The sequence below is a fragment of the Xyrauchen texanus genome, chromosome 42, assembly GCF_025860055.1.
Source record: "Xyrauchen texanus isolate HMW12.3.18 chromosome 42, RBS_HiC_50CHRs, whole genome shotgun sequence".
Lineage (NCBI taxonomy): Eukaryota > Metazoa > Chordata > Actinopteri > Cypriniformes > Catostomidae > Xyrauchen > Xyrauchen texanus.
In genome coordinates this window covers 2,811,635-2,831,797 of record NC_068317.1, presented here as the reverse complement: position 1 = coordinate 2,831,797, position 20,163 = coordinate 2,811,635, and the positions used below count along the sequence as shown (strand labels likewise).

The following is a 20,163-nucleotide window of genomic DNA, read 5'->3' as shown; positions in this document are numbered from 1 at the left end:
ATGTAGCTTGTTGTATACATAACACATTCCTGGTGGAATGTACCAGTAGAGGCGCTAAAACAACAATTACTTTTATCCCCTTTCACTCAAATCATAAACATTTACTTTTCGCTGTTCCTCACACAATGCTATCTTATTAGCATTGTGTGAGGAACACTCTCAATTTCTCACTTTGTGCTAATAGTTTTGAATGAATACATCACACACAGTCGTGCGGTCACATACGGTCTAGTCGCACAAATATTTCAAGGTATCCGAAGCTCAAACCAGATCAGAAATCCCGCCTTTGCAGATGGTCGGAACTCCACATATCCGGTAAGACAAAAAAAGAAATGTGTACTTTTCAAGTTTAAATAAAATTTTGAGGAGTAAAAAGTACTTTTTTTCCTTTGGAAATGTAATTAAGTAAAAGTACAAGTATTCCATTTAAATTGTACTCGAGTAAAGTACAAATCCCCCAAAATAATACTTAAGTGTTATACTTAAATATTTGTACTCAATTCTTTACACCCCTGACATTACGATATAAAAATAAACAATTCAATAAAAATTAATAGCCATTTTAATGAATAAATCCAATTTGAAATATTCTATTATTGTACTAATATAATATACAGTATTTATATCCATCCATCCATCCATCCATCGTCAACCGCTTATCCTGTGTACAGGGTCGCGGGGGGCTGGAGCCTATCCCAGCTAACATTGGGCGAAAGGCGGGGGACACCCTGGACAGGTCGCCAGTCCATCGCAGGGCAGTATTTATATATTTAATACATTTTTTTAATATATTTAAATTATGACCATTAAACTCCCAACCATAATGCTTCATTCTTACATTTTTCAAGTGCCCAGATTGGTCATCTTGGACTTACAGTGACACTTAGTGGCGTGAATGCAGCACCATTCAAATGCAACATTTTGAATTTACAGATGCACATGTAAAAATGCAATATTCACAGTGAGTCATGATTGATTTAATCCATGAGTGGAAGTGTCCTATAACAGGGGGGTTAATGAGATTAAGTGAGTAGTATTCGGCTGGTCATGTGATGCTAACATGGCAGCCCCCATGAGGTGACCTTCTCCATAGAATAAAACAGCTTATACAATGTTACTGATTCGACTGCAGTCTTGTGAGTGCTCATGATTTTAAACATGTTTCAAAACTTTAAAGACCAAGTGCCACGTAAAAAGCAGAACGCAGGGGTCTCGAGACAGTTAAAGTTTATTTTACCCTGACATGGCGTCTAAAAAGCGTGTCGGTCCTGTGCGAGACACTGAAAAAACAGTCAGATGTGGCACATTAGTGCAATGGTCAAAGACATTTGTCTAAACTGTGGTATATTTACATAGGAAAATGATAAAAAAACAGTGTGAAGGGATGCAAAAGCATGTTGGGTGTGAATGACTTATCCCTAAACGTTGTAAATGAATGTCAAGTACAATGAGGGCTGTTGTTACATACTTTACTTACAGAGTGGATTGTACTGCATACATGGATGTTTTGCCTTTAGTGCATGAAATTGAGCTGATCAAGTGCCTTTTTCTGCCATTTTAAAATTTTACTAGTCTACTTGTTGCTGAAAGGGTTAACTCAACAATCCAATGTGGTTGGGTCCCATCCCTGCCAAAAGAGGTGGAGCTGCATCTCGCAACCATTTGCAATTGACATTTACCTCTGGACTTAAACACCTTTCTTTCAGGTAAGAGTTCTGCTACAAATTATCCATCTTTTACTGTTAAACACTTGAGAGATCTTATTTCATACATGATTTACTACTAGATATATAATGAAACCAACATGTAAATTATGTCTTGGTTCACAACACAAGCTGAAAATAGCACACATGAGAACTGGACTTTGAACGCTTGGTGAATGTTCAGTGATAAGGCAACAAGACCAAACTGTGAACATTAAACATTAATGAAAGCAACCTGGATTTTTTTTGGTATTTTAAAAGGCTTTTCCATTTCTAATAAGTACATGATGATGATATACACAATGAACAAAATACAGCACACACACCCAAATCATGAGCGAGACTCAAAGGCATGTTATGCAGTTTGTTTGGTGTATTCATGCACACAATGCTTTGTGCGTACTCTTCTTTTGTTCAGTATGCAATAGGAAACGGAGTAAATACAAATCTATAAAAGAAATGTTTGGGTTTTTTTAAAGTGTCATTTGTGAGTCATTTTTTGTTTCATTTTGTTCTTTTTTGAGGTCCATAATAATGTTAGTCTAAAGTGTGAAATGTGCTGTGAAAACTGACTGATCTGGGATCTTAAGTGTGATTGTTATATTCTTTTTTTTCTTCCTATTGTTAAAGTCTTGAAACTTGAAGATTCTGGTACTTTCTGAGAAGAAAGCCTAGAGGTAGCTCAGTTTACAATGAACCAGTGCTGTTAGGTGTACTTGCTGTTTCAGTCTTTAGTGTTAGTTAGGTGGGTAACACTTTACATAAAAGGGATTGTTTACCCAAAAATTAAAATTCTCTCATAATTTATTCACCCACATGCCATCCCAGATGTTGATTTTCTTTCTTCTGCAGAACACAAATGAAGATTTTTAGAAGAATATCTCAGCTCTATTGGTTAATACAATACAAGTGAATGTTGACCAGACCTTTGTATCTCCAAAATCACATAAAGTAAAAATAAAAGTAATCCATAAGACTCATAAGACTCATAAATCCATGTCTTCAGAAGTGATATGATAGGTGTGGGGAAGAAACAAAACAATATTTAAGTTCTTTTTTACCCTAAATCTCCACTTTATCTTTCATTTCAGCTGTGTAAGTGAAACTAAACAGGCACCATGTGTAACTTTGAGATGTAAAAGTGAAAGTGGAGATTTAGAGAAAAACTTAACACCCACACCTATTATATTGCTTCTGAAGATTTAACCACTGGAGTCTTATGGATTACTTTTATGTTTCCTTCATGTGCTTTTTGGAGCTACAAAGGTCTGGTCACCATTTACTTGTATTGTATTGACCTATAGAGCTGAAATATTCTTCCAAAAATCTTAATTTGTGTTCTGCCAAGGAAAGAATGTCAAACACATCTGGGATGGCATGAGGGTGACTAAATGATGAGAGAATGTTCCATTTTGAATGAACTATCCCTTTAATGTTCCATTGGTAAGGGATTATAAATTCATTCATGACTAATAGCCATTTACAAATGTATCTGATATGTGTAATCACTGACATGCGGTTAAAACTACACGAGTAGAGACTTTCATGCAATATTTGATGAATAGTGAGCATTTTAACTTGCATGCTTAATAACACTCATTCAACATTAATAACATATGAAAATGTACCTTAATGTAAAATAGACACACAAGAAACATTTATTAAGGAGTTATCAATATTATAAATCTACACTCACCTAAACGATTATTAGGAACACCTGTTCAATTTCTCATTAATGCAATTATCTAATCAACCAATCACATGGCAGTTGCTTCAATGCATTTAGGGGTGTGGTCCTGGTCAAGACAATCTCCTGAACTCCAAACTGAATGTCAGAATGGGAAAGAAAGGTGATTTAAGCGATTTTGAGCGTGGCATGGTTGTTGGTGCCAGACAGGCCGGTCTGAGTATTTCACAATCTGCTCAGTTACTGGGATTTTCACGCACAACCATTTCTAGGGTTTACAAAGAATGGTGTGAAAAGGGAAAAACATCCAGTATGCGGCAGTCCTGTGGGCGAAAATGCCTTGTTGATGCTAGAGGTCAGAGGAGAATGGGCTGACTGATTCAAGCTGATAGAAGAGCAACTTTGCCTGAAATATCCACTCGTTACAACCGAGGTATGCAGCAAAACATTTGTGAAGCCACAACACGCACAACCTTGAGGCGGATGGGCTACAACAGCAGAAGACCCCACCGGGTACCACTCATCTCCACTACAAATAGGAAAAAGAGGCTACAATTTGCAAGAGCTCACCAAAATTGGACAGTTGAAGACTGGAAAAATGTTGCCTGGTCTGATGAGTCTCGATTTCTGTTGAGACATTCAGATGGTAGAGTCAGAATTTGGTGTAAACAGAATGAGAACATGGATCCATCATGCCTTGTTACCACTGTGCAGGCTGCTGGTGGTGGTGTAATGGTGTGGGGGATGTTTTCTTGGCACACTTTAGGCCCCTTAGTGCCAATTGGGCATCGTTTAAATGCCACGGCCTACCTGAGCATTGTTTCTGACCATGTCCATCCCTTTATGGCCACCATGTACCCATCCTCTGATGGCTACTTCCAGCAGGATAATGCACCATGTCACAAAGCTCGAATCATTTCAAACTGGTTTCTTGAACATGACAATGAGTTCACTGTACTAAAATGGCCCCCACAGTCACCAGATCTCAACCCAATAGAGCATCTTTGGGATGTGGTGGAACGGGAGCTTCATGCCCTGGATGTGCATCCCACAAATCTCTATCAACTGCAAGATGCTATCCTATCAATATGGGCCAACATTTCTAAAGAATGCTTTCAGCACCTTGTTGAATCAATGCCACGTAGAATTAAGGCAGTTCTGAAGGCAAAAGGGGGTCAAACACAGTATTAGTATGGTGTTCCTAATAATCCTTTAGGTGAGTGTATGTACATAATGATCAGTATGATTTAATGGTCATCAGGATTTATTATATGAAACTGTATCTGCTGTGAATGAACATGAAGAGCTGAAAAGTGTTCTTGCAGAGGACTTTAGGTAAAGCCATTATTTTGACACCAGCATGACAAAAAAAAGTGAAAACACAAGTGAGTCAAGACATACAGTAATGCATATAAACGAACTGTTGCAAAAGTGACTAATAATGAATTAGGGCATTTTATGCTTTAATTAATATTACTGTATATTTCTGTACGTATTAAACATTTATAATGTGGAAGTTAAAATTTTCACCATCTCACAAGTATTGCATGAAAGTCACCCCTTTTTATTCATGTTGTTATGACCATATATCAATGATTTATAATGCATTTGTAAATTACTTATTAGTAATTAATAAATCATTTTATAAACCCTTAACAAAGGGAACATTATTTTAAAGGGTAACGCCGGGTTCACACATCCTCCGTGAGCGTGGCGGGAGCGGCACATGTTTGTTTCGGCACCCACATTAACAGATTACACCATTCCCACTTCAAGTGTGAGTCGCAAGGTGATGCATCCCAGAAGCGTCCCAGACGAGTGGATGTTTCGCCGTTGAGCCTATTTTTGCCACATGGCCCATGCTGAGCTCAGCGGCTCTGGGTGCAGTACAACACTAAAATATAAGGAGATTATAGAGAAGACACATGAGCAAATCAAAATAATTCAAACCGAACCTAGTACTCTACAATTTATATGTCTGCATGCAAGTAAACTCAATAAAATAACTTAATAAAGGAAAGAATTAAAAAACAGTCTGACCTTTTGCCTTATTGTGTATATATGTGTACAGTTTAGACACAACATTAAGTGTGCTGATAAAGATGCCCTCGAAGCAGCAATAACCTCAGCTTAATACGACCTTATCAAAGAAAACATTGGGCATAGGACCCCATAGATAACTTTATTTCCTGCGCAGTGGCATTGCTGTTTCTCGTGGAAGAGACTTAGCCAATGTGAACATCCAATACGACCGCCTCGCTCACGCACTCACGCACCACTCATGCTCATGCCTCGCTCACGCACCGCTCATGCCTCGCTCACGCCACATTCATGGAGGATGTGTGAACCCGGCGTAACATTTTACAAAAAGGTTCCATTTGTTCACATTGGTTAATGCATTAAGTATCATGAACCATCAATGAACAATCTAATTTTAGTTATTAGATTGTTCATTGATGGTTCATGATACTTAACAATTTGTTCATTGTTAGTTCATAAATAAACTAATTTTAACAAATACAACTTTTAATAAAAAAAAATATGTATGTTCATGCTAACTAATGCAGTTAACTAATGTTAACAAATGAAACCTTATTGCATTTACCATGTGAAGTGTTACTGTTAGGTGTTATGGCACCAGCTGTAACATTTCTACCTGATTCATAATGGTTTTCACTCATTTGTTTCTTGTATTTCCTTTGTTTTATTGGTCCTGGATGCCATGAATTCAACCATTAGTTCATGATGTCATTGTGTTTTTCCTCAGTGATGTCATCCTCCACTCCCCTGCTGTCTGAGGAGCTGTTCCAATGTTCAGTGTGTCTGGATGTGTTCACCCAACCTGTTTCCCTCCCTTGTGGGCATACGTTTTGTCAGTCATGTATTCTTGCTCAGTGGACAGCATCCGGCTCCTCACACTGCCCCAAATGCTCAACAGTTTTCCAGGAAACACCGGAGCTGTGTGAAAATAATTTTGCCCGTGAGATGGCAGAGCAGATCCGTAGCCAGAGGACTCAGAGGGAATCGGAGCAATGCCCAGTGACTTCGGACAACATTTTATGTGATATGTGTCCATTAGAGAAAGCATCACCTGCAGTAAGATCATGCCTGGTGTGTGCGGCATCATACTGTGAGGAACATGTGAAATTGCACACCTCCAGGTTCTCCAGTCATGCACTGGTGCAGCCGCAGCACAGAATGGACGAGAGAATTTGCAGTAAACATGAAAGACCGTTGGAGCTTTACTGCAGATACGACAAGACGTGTGTGTGTGTGCTGTGTACGAATGCAGAACACCACACACATCACACTATACCCGTGGAGCGAGAATGGGCAGAGAGAAAGGTTTGCCCAAAAACCTGCTATTACATGTCTGTAATAACTGTTATTTATAAACAGTGTGATTATCAAAACATGCATGTTCAAATTGTGTTAGTTGTACCTTATATAGTTATAATTGAACCCTTCAGGGTGATGTTCACCTACATACACCCAATCACAATGCACATTTTTGTGTGATATGAATTTCCCTGTAGGTGTCTTTATACTGCTGAAAGGGATAGTTCACCCCAAAATGAACACAGAGGTCATAGATTTGTATGAGGAACAGCCCAAAATTTACAGCTTGATTTCATGAAAATTAGGTGACCATGGTGACATTTTTGCAAAATGAGAATACGCGGCTGTTCTGAGGTGAAATGTCAACTGTGTCGCTAAAAGTGAGTGAAATGTTCTCCCAAACTGATGAGGTTTTTATGGTTAATGCTCTTTCATGTTTTAAATAAAAATACAGATCTCCCTACCCTAAAATAAAAATTAAAAGTCCAAATGATTTAGTAAAACTGTAGGAATAGTAAGGTGAATCTATGAGACCATGTTGTAAATTTAAGTTGTAATTCACTGATAATCTCAGCAGCCCTTTGTCGAAGCTCTGAAATCTCTTTCATGTGCACTTGCAATTCTAATTTGCTGCTTTTGGACACGTCACACAAAGTTTGATGGCACTGATGTGAAAAGTGCAATAACAAACAAGATTTGGGAGCTACTATTTGTGGTGGGAGCAAGGGTGTTTGTGTGTGTGTGTGTTAAATCAACTATGCATTTTCATTGAAAAGATGCCTGCTAAATTACAATAGCTATTGTATAATAATAACTATAATTATAATACATGTTTTAAACATCTATTTTAGAGCTGATATGTCTTAAACATCTGCTTGAGTAATTTATTTTACAGGGTACAATGGGGCTAAATCCCCTCGGGGGTAAAGGCACATTTAATTTGTTTTTTTTTCTACCAAAACACTAAATAGCAACAAAAACTACCAGAGGACCTATACAATTTTTGCTGATCCATGAGATCATTGGGTGCCTAAAGTTTCATTTTGTGGCATTTTGATCTCATATTTTTTTCCTCCCCTTTTCGCCCCAATTTGGAATGTCCAAAGTCCTCGTGGTGGCGTAGTGACTCATCTCAATCCAGGTGGCAGAGGAAGAAATCTCAGATGACTCAACGTCTGAGACAATCAATCCACGCATCTAATCACGTGGCTTGTTGAGCACGTTACCGTGGAAACATAGCGCATGTGGAGGCTTCACGCTATTCTCCGCGGCATCCACACACAACACACAGCACCGAGAGCAAAAACCACTAATCGCGACCATGAGGAGGTTACCCCATGTGACTCTACCCTCCCTAGCAACCGGGCCAATTTGGTAGCTTTGGAGACCTGGCTGGAGTCACTCAGCACACCCTGGATTCACTAAGCTACCAAGGCTCCCCCAAAAATTAACAATATTATTAAAAAATATTATTATTAAAAATGTCACTGTTTTATTCTATTACATTGATATTTTTAAAGCTACTCAAGTTATCAAGCCAGAAGTAGTGAGTGGTTTTCTCGTTTCCTTGTTATTGTCATTTGATTAATAGACTTCATATGACATAGACTACTAGACAGTGCTCAATTCAGTTACATGTACACTTCAAGTCCAATATTTTGATGCAACTGAGATTTCTGTCCCACTGTTTACGTTCACTTTTGACAAAACCGACTCCGTTTACAATAATGCCTCACCAAGACGGGCATTGGCAGAATTATAAAGTGTCTTTGACCATTTAGGCATGTACCTACATTAGCGCTCTCAGAGCACACGCACATTTAAAGCACACAGACATTAGCCAGCTGTCAATCAAACAGCACGCAGCTACACACACCAGGAAATTAAAAGTCAATCTTATTTATTTTATCTAGATCAACCAACCAGTGGTTGTCTTGCTATCACAGTTGATGTAGATGTTGAACATAGGCTAAGTATAGAAAATGATTTAAAATTTTATCATCGATATCGAGGGCATATCTTTTTTCCGATAAACATCTAGATCATTTTATTGCCTACCCCAGTTGATAACATTGCACTAATCCCTCACAGCAGCCCAATAATCTCAGTGATAGAAAGCTAAATTACGGGCTACATTGTTGTCACAGAATCTAGTGAGCATAAGTTACGGCAAGTGAAAGTACAGTTACAGCACTGTACTCAAGTAAAAGTAAAATGTATATGATTTTTAAACTACTTAAATGTAAAAAATCATGGGAAAAACTACTTAATTACAGTAATGTGAGTATTTACTTAAGTAAAAGTACTGCTACTGAAGCAATAATTCACATTTATTATAACTCAAGTAGGAGTAAATAAGTAATTGCCAAAAAGCCACACAAAAATAAATCACATACTCGAGAAGTTTATATGGCCAATGCATCCAACTATGACGGCACATTTCTGAAAGCACCGCGAAGCAGCGCGGTGAGTGAACTTTGACTAGATAACAATTTCGTCAAAAGAGACTTCGATCTACGTTGAACAGTAGTCAAATCAGCTAAAATGGATGCCAAGGGCACTTCGTCTTCAGACGAGAGGGGCGCTGTTGAGCCTAACGACTCAGAACAACGTGCTGATATGGTATACCGCACTACAAAAGTGATACACTTCAAAGTGGATTTGCCACCGTGTTTTCATAGAGACGGTAGGGATACAAATAGTTTGTCTTCATGGAAAGCACATTTGGAACTTGCTGTTAATGCATGTGCAGACAAGATTCATCTGCCATTTTGCCTACGAGGTTGAATGGAGATGCATTAGCATACTGGCTCTCCTTGTCTCCTGTCTTTCTGCACTTTCAAACTTTTGTGAATGCCAGGCAGCGCATGCCCAAAGAGGCGCTGGAGGTATTTTCTGCAGAGATTACAAGACTTGTTTTGGAGGCAATTCTAAATTATGGTGAGTCAGCCATTGTGATGGAAAGGTTCAGACAGTTCATAGCTGGTCTTGACCCTGTTCTTCAAGCAAAATGTCATGAACATGGTGCTACAAGCGAAGAGGAAGCATTAGCTATTGCATGTAAATGGGAAGAGCACAGGAAGCTCTCAGGCTTGCTCCCGTTTCCCTCTTTAATCAACACACTACTCAAATACTGCAATTATCTTCAACTGCAAACTCATCCAACATAGAGTCGCTTTGACCCAACATTGATGTAGGAGTCCCCTCTTCTGATGAAATGCAGAGCATTTGTGATGTTCTTCCTGACACTGGTCTGACACTATCAGTTGACTTAAAAGAACTGCCAGCTCAGCAAAGGGCTGATTTTTGTTTAAATACGGTCATAGACTGGAAAGAGAAAAGGCCACCACTAGGCACACTTAGCACTTATTCCTCTGCCACCTTCTAAAACTCTGGCAGGAATTTCCCAAATTGTCAGTCCAAGATGGAATTTTGTGCCCTAAAGTGAAACCCTCTCCTCCAAAATAGTACCAAATATTACCTGCTGTACTCATTCCCACTGCTCTTAAGTGTTTCCATGGAGAGAAGTTTAGTGGACATTTCGGTGCTGAACGCATTTTACTGAGAGCCAGGAAAATCTTTTACTGGGCTTACATGTCTCGAGATATCCAGAAATAAAGAAGATAAGGGGAAAATAATGTTCAGTGAAAAATCAAAAGAAGATTGAATTGTATGTCATTGTAACTATATCAGATATTATTAATAAAACATGGGAACTTGTTGCGTGGGCATTTTAGGCATATTATGAATTTCTAGGATATTTTTGTCAAATTCGGTGCCATTTTTGTCCCTAGTGCCCGTTAATTTTCGACACTATTGGCATTGTATCTTTCTAAGGTAATTAAAAGTTTGTTTTATTCATATAGTTGCAAGTAAACATGATATCTCCACATATATGTCAAAATACATCGTTTTAATGTTTGACAGTTAAAACATTGCCCACCTTAAAAACAAGTGAAGTTTGATCAGTGGTTAAACATGTTCAGAAGGTTCCTCATACCTGAATGAACGGCTCATTTCCAGAATAAAATGAAATATGCAGAAAATCACAGTATTACAGTTCTTGTATAGTGACAGGGCAGAAAGTCTTGGAGAAGCAGTTTATTCAAGCTGCTGTGCTCATGATGATGTATCTTGAGGGCTTCTGTAATGCCATGCACAGTGTGTTTTAGTTTATAAGCAGATTTAGCGCTTATAAATTTCTTCTTCCCAAAAATTCTGAAATATTATGTATTTTAAATTCTGTTGTCAAATCAAGTTTCTTCCACTTAAGATTACTGGCCAAAGATAAGCCTCTTCTTTTTTTTATGATTTTGAGAGGGTGATGCAAGTATTTGTTTCTTCGCATGTAGATCACTGTAATTCCCTTTATGTAGGAGTCAGCCAGTCATCTTCGTCACAAGTGCAAATGGTTCAGAATGCTGCAGCAAGACTCTTGACGGGTACTCGTAAATGTGATCACATCTCCCCAATATTAGCATCTCTTCATTGGCTGCCGGTCCATTATAGAATTGATTTTAAGATCTTATTGTTTGTTTTTAAATATTTAAACAGGTTAGCAACCTGCTATCTTTCTGATCTTTTACACTTATTCAAGCCCCTTAAATATCTTAGGTCATCTGATCAGAGGATTTTGAGTGTCCCTAGATTCATACTCAATCTAAAAGGGGACTGCGCATTTGCAGTAGTGGCAGCAAATCTTTGGAACAGTTTACCCCTGCATATTAGAACAGCTCCAACGCTGTTATCTTTTAAATCTCAATTCAAAAATCTTATCTCCAAGGCTTTTAATTAACCATGAGATGAGATTTGTTTATCCCCTTGTTGTATGCTTATTTGATGTATTTATACTTATACTTGTTACTGTTTTTTGTTTTCTATTCTCTCCTGTACTTTACTTATTTTATCAACCCAATATCATGAAAAGTTGCACATAATTTACGAGTCGGCTATTTCATATGGTCTCGCACAATGTTGTTTACATAAACTATGACAGAAGCAAGTAACTGTCACGTATTAGATGGAAACGATGTCCAGTGACGTCATTGGCTGTAGTGAAAGTCGTAGGATATCATACGATTCCTGACGATTTCGCTGTGAGAGTGTGTTGTATTTAATTGTACAGCACATTGGTCAACAGTCAACGTAGTTTTTAAATGTGCTTTAGAAATAAATTGCCTTGCCTATTTTTTTAACTTTGTAATTGTTGTGAAGTTGAATACTTAATTTTTTATCAACTCAAGTAAAAGTACTTTTATTTATTTATACTTAAAAAGTAGAAATATGTGAAGAATTTACTCAAGTACTGTATCAAGAATAGTTTTAATTCGATACTTTCCACATCTGCTTTACTGTTATAAAACCATGGTTAATTTTCACAAGGATTAATCTTGATCTTACTACAGTAAACATTTCATTACCATAGTTTTCGTTTTCCTGTATTATTTCTTTGGTTTCACTATGTTAAAATATGGTTACTATTGTAAAACCATGCTTAATTTTGTAATAACTAAGGTTTTCTGTACAAATGACATGGTTAATCTTTGGTTACCACAGGTTACTGTAGAATAACTTTGGTTAATCTTTGTAAACCTAAAACACACAACTAATGCAAGGGAATGCAAAACTCTTTTAGAAAATTAATTCACTATGTCCTGTAAGTGAAGCTCTGTTCTGTTAGCTGCGTTTTTTTCCATTCTCCCTGTCCTCATCATGCCTCCTTTGTTTTATATTAGTATTATAATTTTTTCATATAGACTCAGTTATTGAAGACACAGTCTGATCTGAAGCGGATGATTAAGGCGAGAGGGAGTAAAGTTGAGGAGCTCAAACGCTGTATCAAACTAAGCAAAGTAAGTGACTGTAAAAACATAATTTTTTTTTTGATTTAGCAGGCACTTTTATAAAATAGCAACTTACACATGAATCTATTCACAACCACAGAGAAATCATGCTTCAATTACTAGTTACTAGTTTATATTAGAAACTCTGTTTAAAAGTGTGAAGTCACCATTATGTCATCTGCAGAGCGTGAAGTAGATCTACTGAAAGGTGAAATGATGTTGCAATGTTCTGAGCTGCATCCTATAGTGTTTGTAGAGTAATGCAGTTCTCCAGAACTCTGCCCATCTTTCACATAATATATATCTGAAGAGAAAATAGATATTTAAAGTGTAGAGTTATCATTTTAAACAGTTGAAGCAAATCATATTTACAAAAAGGCTATTTGTTGCTTGTGTTGTTTTTGCACTAGGAGCACTCAGACAGAGAGATGACACACAGTGTGGAGGTCTTCACTGCCCTGCAGCAGTTTATAGAGAGAAGCCAGTCCGAACTGCTCAGAAACATGAAACACAAGCAGAAAACTGCAGAGAGACATATGGAGACTCTCATTAAAGAACTGGAGGTGGAGATCATGAAACTAAATGCTAAAAACACAGAACTGGAAAAGCTTTCATGCTCTGAAGATCACCTCTACCTCATACAGGTTACTCTCATGTGCTTTAACATCACTTCAATCTCATCACGTGCAGGTTACTTATCCCTTTAGTGTCATTAGTACATGCTAACAAGAGTCAATATTAATGAACTGGATCGATTTCACAACATTTGAAACATCCCACACGACTTTCATAATAATAATAATAATAATAAAGACATTCTGTTTACATGTTCAGTGAAATAGATTGAAGTAATTAAGTCTGTGACTCATGTTGATGACTATAATTATAGCCTACATTGTGTCTATGACTTTCACCAGGTCTTCCCTAGCTCACATGTGCTGCCTCAGTGTAAGAGCTGGTCTCAGGTCAGTGTGCACACTGCTCATGGTCTGGAGTTACTGAGAGAAACACTGACGGCTACAGAACAACTACTGAGGACTCAAATATACACTGCCACACAGAGAGGTTACTGCTACTTTGTCATTTTTATTAAGATTTATTTTCTAAACTGAAAAACTGAATTATTTCTACAATTTCTGTTAAAATAAAATACTTTTATAATGTTGAAATAAACTGAGCCTGAGCTTAGTTGAAATAAGTAACTGTGGTAACTATGGTGGCACTTTTGCTAAATGATATTATATGGTGCCTTGCACGTATTGTGGCAGTTCTGAGGTGTAATGTCCACTGTGTGGCGCTAAAAGCAAGTTTGTTTTTCCCCCAAACAGATGAGGTTTTTTAAGATTAAATCAACAAAAACTATCTTCCCTTTACCTTAAACCTAACTGATAGTGTTATAAAAGCAAATGTGAGTTGAAAAACACGATTTTTGGAGCAACCACGACATTTTGTGGTGCTTCTACCACACTTCCGGGTCACGTGTTGACTTGCGAGCTCTTCAGGACTCATACCCCGCTCCTTTACATCACAAGTGCAATGCTTTATCAGTTGAGCGCAATTTGATCCCATTAGAACAAGCTTGTAAATGTAGTTGGTTAAGTAATGCAAACGTTAAAATGTATCACATTACAAGTCATGCACTTTAGTCAGAGTTTTTAGATGTCATAAGATAGCATTGTGTGAGGAACGGAGCAAAAAGTAAGTGTTTATGAACTGATAATCTGCTGTTTTACTCGTGATTTGTGTGAATAATAGTCACTGTTGTTGTAGTGCCTCTAGTGTTCATTTCACCAGAAAACTGCTGCGATTCGTACAACAAACCACATAAAAATTATTTTGCAAGGGAAATTAATGTGATTCTATGAGACGAGGTAAAATAAATAAATTAAATAAATGTACATTTAATTGTACATGTTATTAAAATGTTTTTGTTTAACGATGCTTGATCTGACCGAATGACTGATATTAATAAATGTCTTACAAATGTTCATATTCTGATTACAAAGAAAAATATTTTTCTTTCTCACAGAACTTGAGGCAGTATCCCAATATGCAGGTATTGTTAAATAAGATTCTATGAAATTTGTAGTCTTTCCACAGCCTCTGACTAAAAAACTCACTTTTTAATTGTATTGCTCGTATGTGAAAATCTGTGAATCTTTATATGAATCTTTGATTGAATCTTGAACGACCTTAAACCTTTTTTTGAATGGTTTTAAAAAGTCCCTGCTGTAAAAACAGCACAGCTGTTCCCCATCATGTTGTGCTATAAATGCTGGTGCTTCAAGGCTTTTTGACTAGTTTAGCCAGCATGATTTCCTTGGTTAATGTCTCGGTTACTTCCATAACCTTGGTTCCCTGAAAGGATGGAACGAGACATGCTGTTAGAAGCTAATGCCTAGGCATAACCCATCAGACGGTGAAAAACCCTCATAAAATCTCCATGCTCTATATCCCATCCTCTCGTGTCTCACTCATACGGCCTCTCAGGAGCTGATGAGGAATATTAGTGGGAGGAAAGAGGAGTGGCCTCTGCTTTCAGAATGAAATCGTTTGCTTAGAGTATGTTGAGTTTCATGTGTTTGCCCTGAACACGATCAATCCCAGCGAGCACTGTGTCAGCGAAGCGCAGCCCACACTATATACAGCACTCGCACTGTACGGGTAGCCACTTAGTACAGAGAAAAAACGCAACGCATGAGCCTTCGACAAACCCTCTTAAAATTTCTGCGCTCTATATCCCCTCCTCTCAAGTATTAAGGCCTTTTCACACCAAATGCGAACCTTCAGCACGTATTTTTTTACAGAAAAAATTGATTATTAACGAGCCCTTCACACCTGGAATGTAAGAACCGAATCGCGCACAGGCAAAGCTTTTTTTTTACAGTGAGTGTGTCTATTTTTTTTTTTTCTTCTCCCGCCAAAGAAATGCCCCTATCAATAACATTTGAGCTGTAAATCACTTGTCAGAAGCTGCTACAGTTCCCAAAACCACCTGAACAGGTGGCGCTAATGCGCAAAAGCTGTTTTGACCACCAACAACACTGAAGGAACTCCTGATCAGTGAAGACATCTGTTTCATTTGCATCGAACGCCTTAAAAACAGAAACTGTTTTGTCTATGGTTTCTCTTAACATGTAAATAATATTGCTGTATCACTGTCCTGCATCCCCTTTAAAAACTCTCTGATCTTACATGGATTGTCTCTATAATGTATTCCATATTGATGTATTTTTCCTTTGCATTAATCTTACGTGAGTTCTCTTATATCTCTAATATAACATATTGCTGCATAGTATCCTTTGTATAATTTATTTTTAATAAACTGCATGATCTTAAATGTTTTTGTATACCAAAATGTGGAAGCATCTCCTCAAAATCTTTATTTCTGTGCAGTTATTAATAGTCATTAACAGCTGTCGTTAGCAAGTATTTTAGTGTCTAATAATGAGTCAGACTGAAGATGGTTCATTGGACGAGGTGTTTAAGCGTTAAAAATCCTGTCACATTTAGTTAATAACAAAATTTGAGCAAATTTAGATACACATGCAATAAGCTAAAATCAGTCTAGATCAAACTGACAACGTCCAACAATTATTATATGTGTCCATTACACAGTGAATACAAACATGAACTTTACATCAGGGCTGGTCAACCCATTAGGCGACTGCCTAGGGAGGCATCACTTCAGGGGCGCTGATCTACCGAGCCAATTTTAGCATGTCCAATCTGTGTCAAATAAAATGTGCCCTTTCTAATCACCCCCAGTGTTGCCAACTATTTTCAATGGAAAGTAGCTAAAGCCTGCTCGAAAAGTAGCTAAATGTCGCCAGATGACGTCATGCGTCATTCGCATATTAATGACGTCATCGCGTCGTATTTGCATTCTGCCTAATTTGTCGGTACTGTAGCCTACTTCAGTTTATAATAATGGTTATCTCCCCTAAACCGTGCTCATACTGTTTTTATATAAGTATATAGCCGAATGTCCAGTAAAACGGTTCTCAATTACATATTTTCTGTTAGACAATGGAACGGAACTTAGCTAACGTTACATGTTTATGAATTTGAAGAAGGTTTATTGTTGTGTTTGGATAAGTAAAATGTATAGAGTCTGTAAATATAAGATCTGAAGTTGGAGAGTTCAGAAACCGAACCGGAATGAATTAAAACTCTGATTAGTAGTGAATATAAGCGCATGCCAAGAAAAAACGGTCAAATTAAATGTTTTGAATTAAAACAAAGGAGAAGGCAGCTGCTATGTGATCACTGATTGGTTCCTACTAACACAGCGTGCACATGCGCAGCTCATTCATGTCTATGTCCGCTGGCGTGCAGTCAACGGAATGTGCTGCTCCTCTCAGCCGCTCACTGAACAGAGCAGACGCAGCGGGGAAGTAAGACCTCACGCTTGCAGTACTGGCGATATTTGGAATTTGGAAAGTTGCTAAGGTTTGTCCAAAAAGTCGCTAGATTTGTCGCTAGTCGCTTTTTTGAAAAAATGTCGCTAAAGGGGTCTGAAAAGTCGCTAAAAATAGCGACAAAGTCGCTAAGTTGGCAACAATGATCACCCCTCCGACTATGTACACTTGATAATACTGCCAGTCAACTCGTCCAGCAGTGTGAAGTGTAACAAATGTTTTCTTTCTCGTTGAGCAACTCTCCATCACTACTGCAGCTTGTAGAGAAATCAGTTTTATTTTTTCTATCTGCTTATAATGTCTCCCTTCTTCTCATGGACTGTCATGGGCAGAGGGCAGACCAGCTGAAAGGTGCATTGTGCCACCTACCATATTGGGGTATAATTGCTTGACTATTAGCGCCAGGCGTGAATGTGATAACGGCTGTCATTCGCGTCGCTTTCAATGTGCAAGTGCCATTCATCTGAGATTTGCCTCTCATAATCGCGTCACCTTTGGTGTGAAAAGGCAGTTTTTCATTCTGTTCATCGGGAGCTGCAGAGGAGTAAGCTGAAGGAGAGAGGAGCGGCTTCAGTCTTCAGAATGACAGCGAGCTGCTAGAGCCAAACATCATGCTTTTCATACGCTCCGTTAAATGCAGCCTGTCATCCAGAAGGGATGTGAAAAATCATTAAAAAGTCAGCAAGTGGATCTTATAGCTTTCTTCAAAATACTCATTTAGGAGTGCAATGTAAACACTACAAACCTAGAAGAGTTTTAAAGGGTTGCTTTTTTGCTGGCACATGCATGGAGAATAGTTGAACTCCTTCACGCTGACCAGTTGCAAAATTTGCAGTGAAAAGTTGGTTTAGGGTTCCAGTATCACGAGAGAACTCTACATTGACCTAAAAAAAGGAAAATTCTGAAGATGTGAGGCTGGTCCACCATTTATATGCTCACGATGATATCAGCGTAGGCTAGGCGCTAAACTTCACCAGCCAATAAAATTTATGTGATGGTAAAGGGTTTCAAAGTCCCACCCCATGACAGGTTCTCCCTTAGTGCTTCTGACACAGCGTTGAAGTTAACTTTCTTAAAGAGAACTAGCATTACCAGGAAAACCATACTGGTCGACTTCTCTACCAACAAGTTTTACTAGGGAACAATATAGCTATACTGGTCAAGCAGATAGAGCACCACCAAACCAGCACTAACTAGCATAAACCAGCCTAGGTCATCATGGAAATTTGCAAGCTGGTTAAGCCTGTCTCTTCTGCACTTGAGAATTGATAATGCTGCTACATTTGCATCTATACTTTGTTAGTTTGTCAGTTTATAGAAATGCACTTTGAATTGTGTTTAAAAGCCTGCTGACAGATTTCATACCAATCAAACCTTCAAGACCTGTTCTGGTCTTAAAAAAAGTGCAGTTTTAGGTAACATAAAATTGTATAAAACTCTACCTATCAATGGACTTATATGCTATATACACATTTTGCAGTGAATATGACCCTTGATCCTGATACTGCAAACCCCTGGCTGGTGGTGTCGGCAGACAGGAAGTGTGTGAGGGATGGCAGTGTGGAGCAAAATTTCCCAAACAACATTCAGCGTTTCGACACCGCACCCTGCGTCCTGTCGAGAGAGTCTGTCTCAAGAGGAAGGAACTATTGGGAAGTGGGTGTGGCCAGTAAATCAGCATGGGATCTGGGTGTGGCCAGACAGTCAGTGAACAGGAAGGGTTTGGTGACCCTGAGCCCAGATGAAGGGTACTGGGCGATGTGTCTGAGAGAAGGCAGCGAGTACAGGGCCTGTGACCGCCAGTCAGTGCTTCTGCCGCTGCAAACACAGCCACAGAGGATAGGCATTTATGTGGATTATGAAGATGGACGGGTGTCGTTTTATGATCCGAGTGCTTGTGCTCATATCTATTCCTTTACTGGACACAGCTTTCAAGAAAACTTACTGGCCTACCTCAACCCAGACATGAATGACGCAGGAAATAACAAAGCCCCATTGGTTTTACATCCTGTTAATCTTGCCAATGATACTGTCACAATATGAAGGCAAAGTGTTAATAAAAATATAAATTTTACAACAAAGGGTTGGTGATAAAACCAAAAAGTTTAATCACAATATTCTTGACATTTTTATTGATTATTAAATATATATCTTGATATAATGTATTATTATTATTAAGTCCAATGCAGTGATAGACCTGTCATTTTCATTGCAATGAAGCAACTATAGCAATACAAATAAACAAAACATTTTGTTTCCATTGATCATAGTATAAATATTGGAGGGGTTGTACTTGTTTCTTTTGATTATTGGGGGGTAACCCAATAATCAAAAAGGTGTATTTGTAGTGCAACCTCTGATTTGAGTGTGCACACCCGAGCAGAAACTTGAAAATTCAACCAGTTGACTCATTTCTACCTGTATATCGAACTATATTTCAAAATTATTTCAAATGACGTCAAATGAAACAGTAAAATATAGATGAATGGTAAGTGTTCATTTGAGCAGATAAGCTTTTTACTTTTTAATTAAAAAAAAAAACATAAGTCCATGTCCAATGTGTTTAATCATGTTCAATACACAAAAAGCATACCTCCAGATTTGTCATAGATAATACATTTAATAAATTGCATATTTTTACTCCCAGTGTCACACATACTTGCTCTTGTGCTACTCGCACACTTCTAGAATTTTTGCAGACTAATAAAAACATTTATATTATTTATAAAAAAAAACAGTCGATCATTGTTTACTTTATGAAATTGAGATCGATTGATTGAATATGTACTTTATTTTGTGAACAAGTACCCCCCCACCCCCCACACACACTAAATCTTCCTTTCATCCCAGTCTTGTAATCTGATTTACTCCACAGGCCTCCTGTTCTTTCCTTTACTACTACCACAACAACCAATCAGATTTGATCATGAGCCGGGTTACTCTAACTATGACCAATCACATTACGCAGGTTAACCTCAGACTCATGCCATCTGAGTGCATAAAACAAGTTGTTCCATGTTGAAGGGGAAATATTACATATTACATATTACATATTAAATATTTGCATTCTTGCACACTGTATCTGTACTTAAGAAATGCTGTGATATCTGTCAGTGTGGCATTAGAGAAAGAAGTGATTGACAGCAGAATTGGAGGAGGAGGTGCAGAGA

At 38.0% G+C, this 20,163-nt stretch overlaps 1 protein-coding gene across 1 annotated transcript; it reads left to right on the top strand.

Annotated features, from left to right (window-relative positions):
* Positions 1–1,662: 1,662 nt before the first annotated feature.
* On the top strand, positions 1,663–19,678 carry btr33 (bloodthirsty-related gene family, member 33). The gene is made up of 7 exons (XM_052114914.1): positions 1,663–1,706; positions 6,158–6,735; positions 12,486–12,581; positions 12,983–13,216; positions 13,490–13,637; positions 14,602–14,628; positions 18,474–19,678. Exons 2-7 carry the CDS (start codon positions 6,160–6,162, stop codon positions 19,034–19,036), a joined length of 1,644 nt encoding a protein of 547 aa, XP_051970874.1. The 5' UTR covers positions 1,663–1,706; positions 6,158–6,159; the 3' UTR covers positions 19,037–19,678.
* Positions 19,679–20,163: the final 485 nt, after the last annotated feature.

Coding starts and splice junctions, on each gene's coding strand:
- btr33 (XM_052114914.1), top strand. CDS start 6,160: ATGTCATCCTCCACTCCCCTGCTGTCTGAGGAGCTGTTCCAATGTTCA. Junction 13,217..13,489: donor ATCACCTCTACCTCATACAG/GTTACTCTCATG, acceptor GACTTTCACCAG/GTCTTCCCTAGCTCACATGT. Junction 13,638..14,601: donor ATACACTGCCACACAGAGAG/GTTACTGCTACT, acceptor TCTTTCTCACAG/AACTTGAGGCAGTATCCCAA.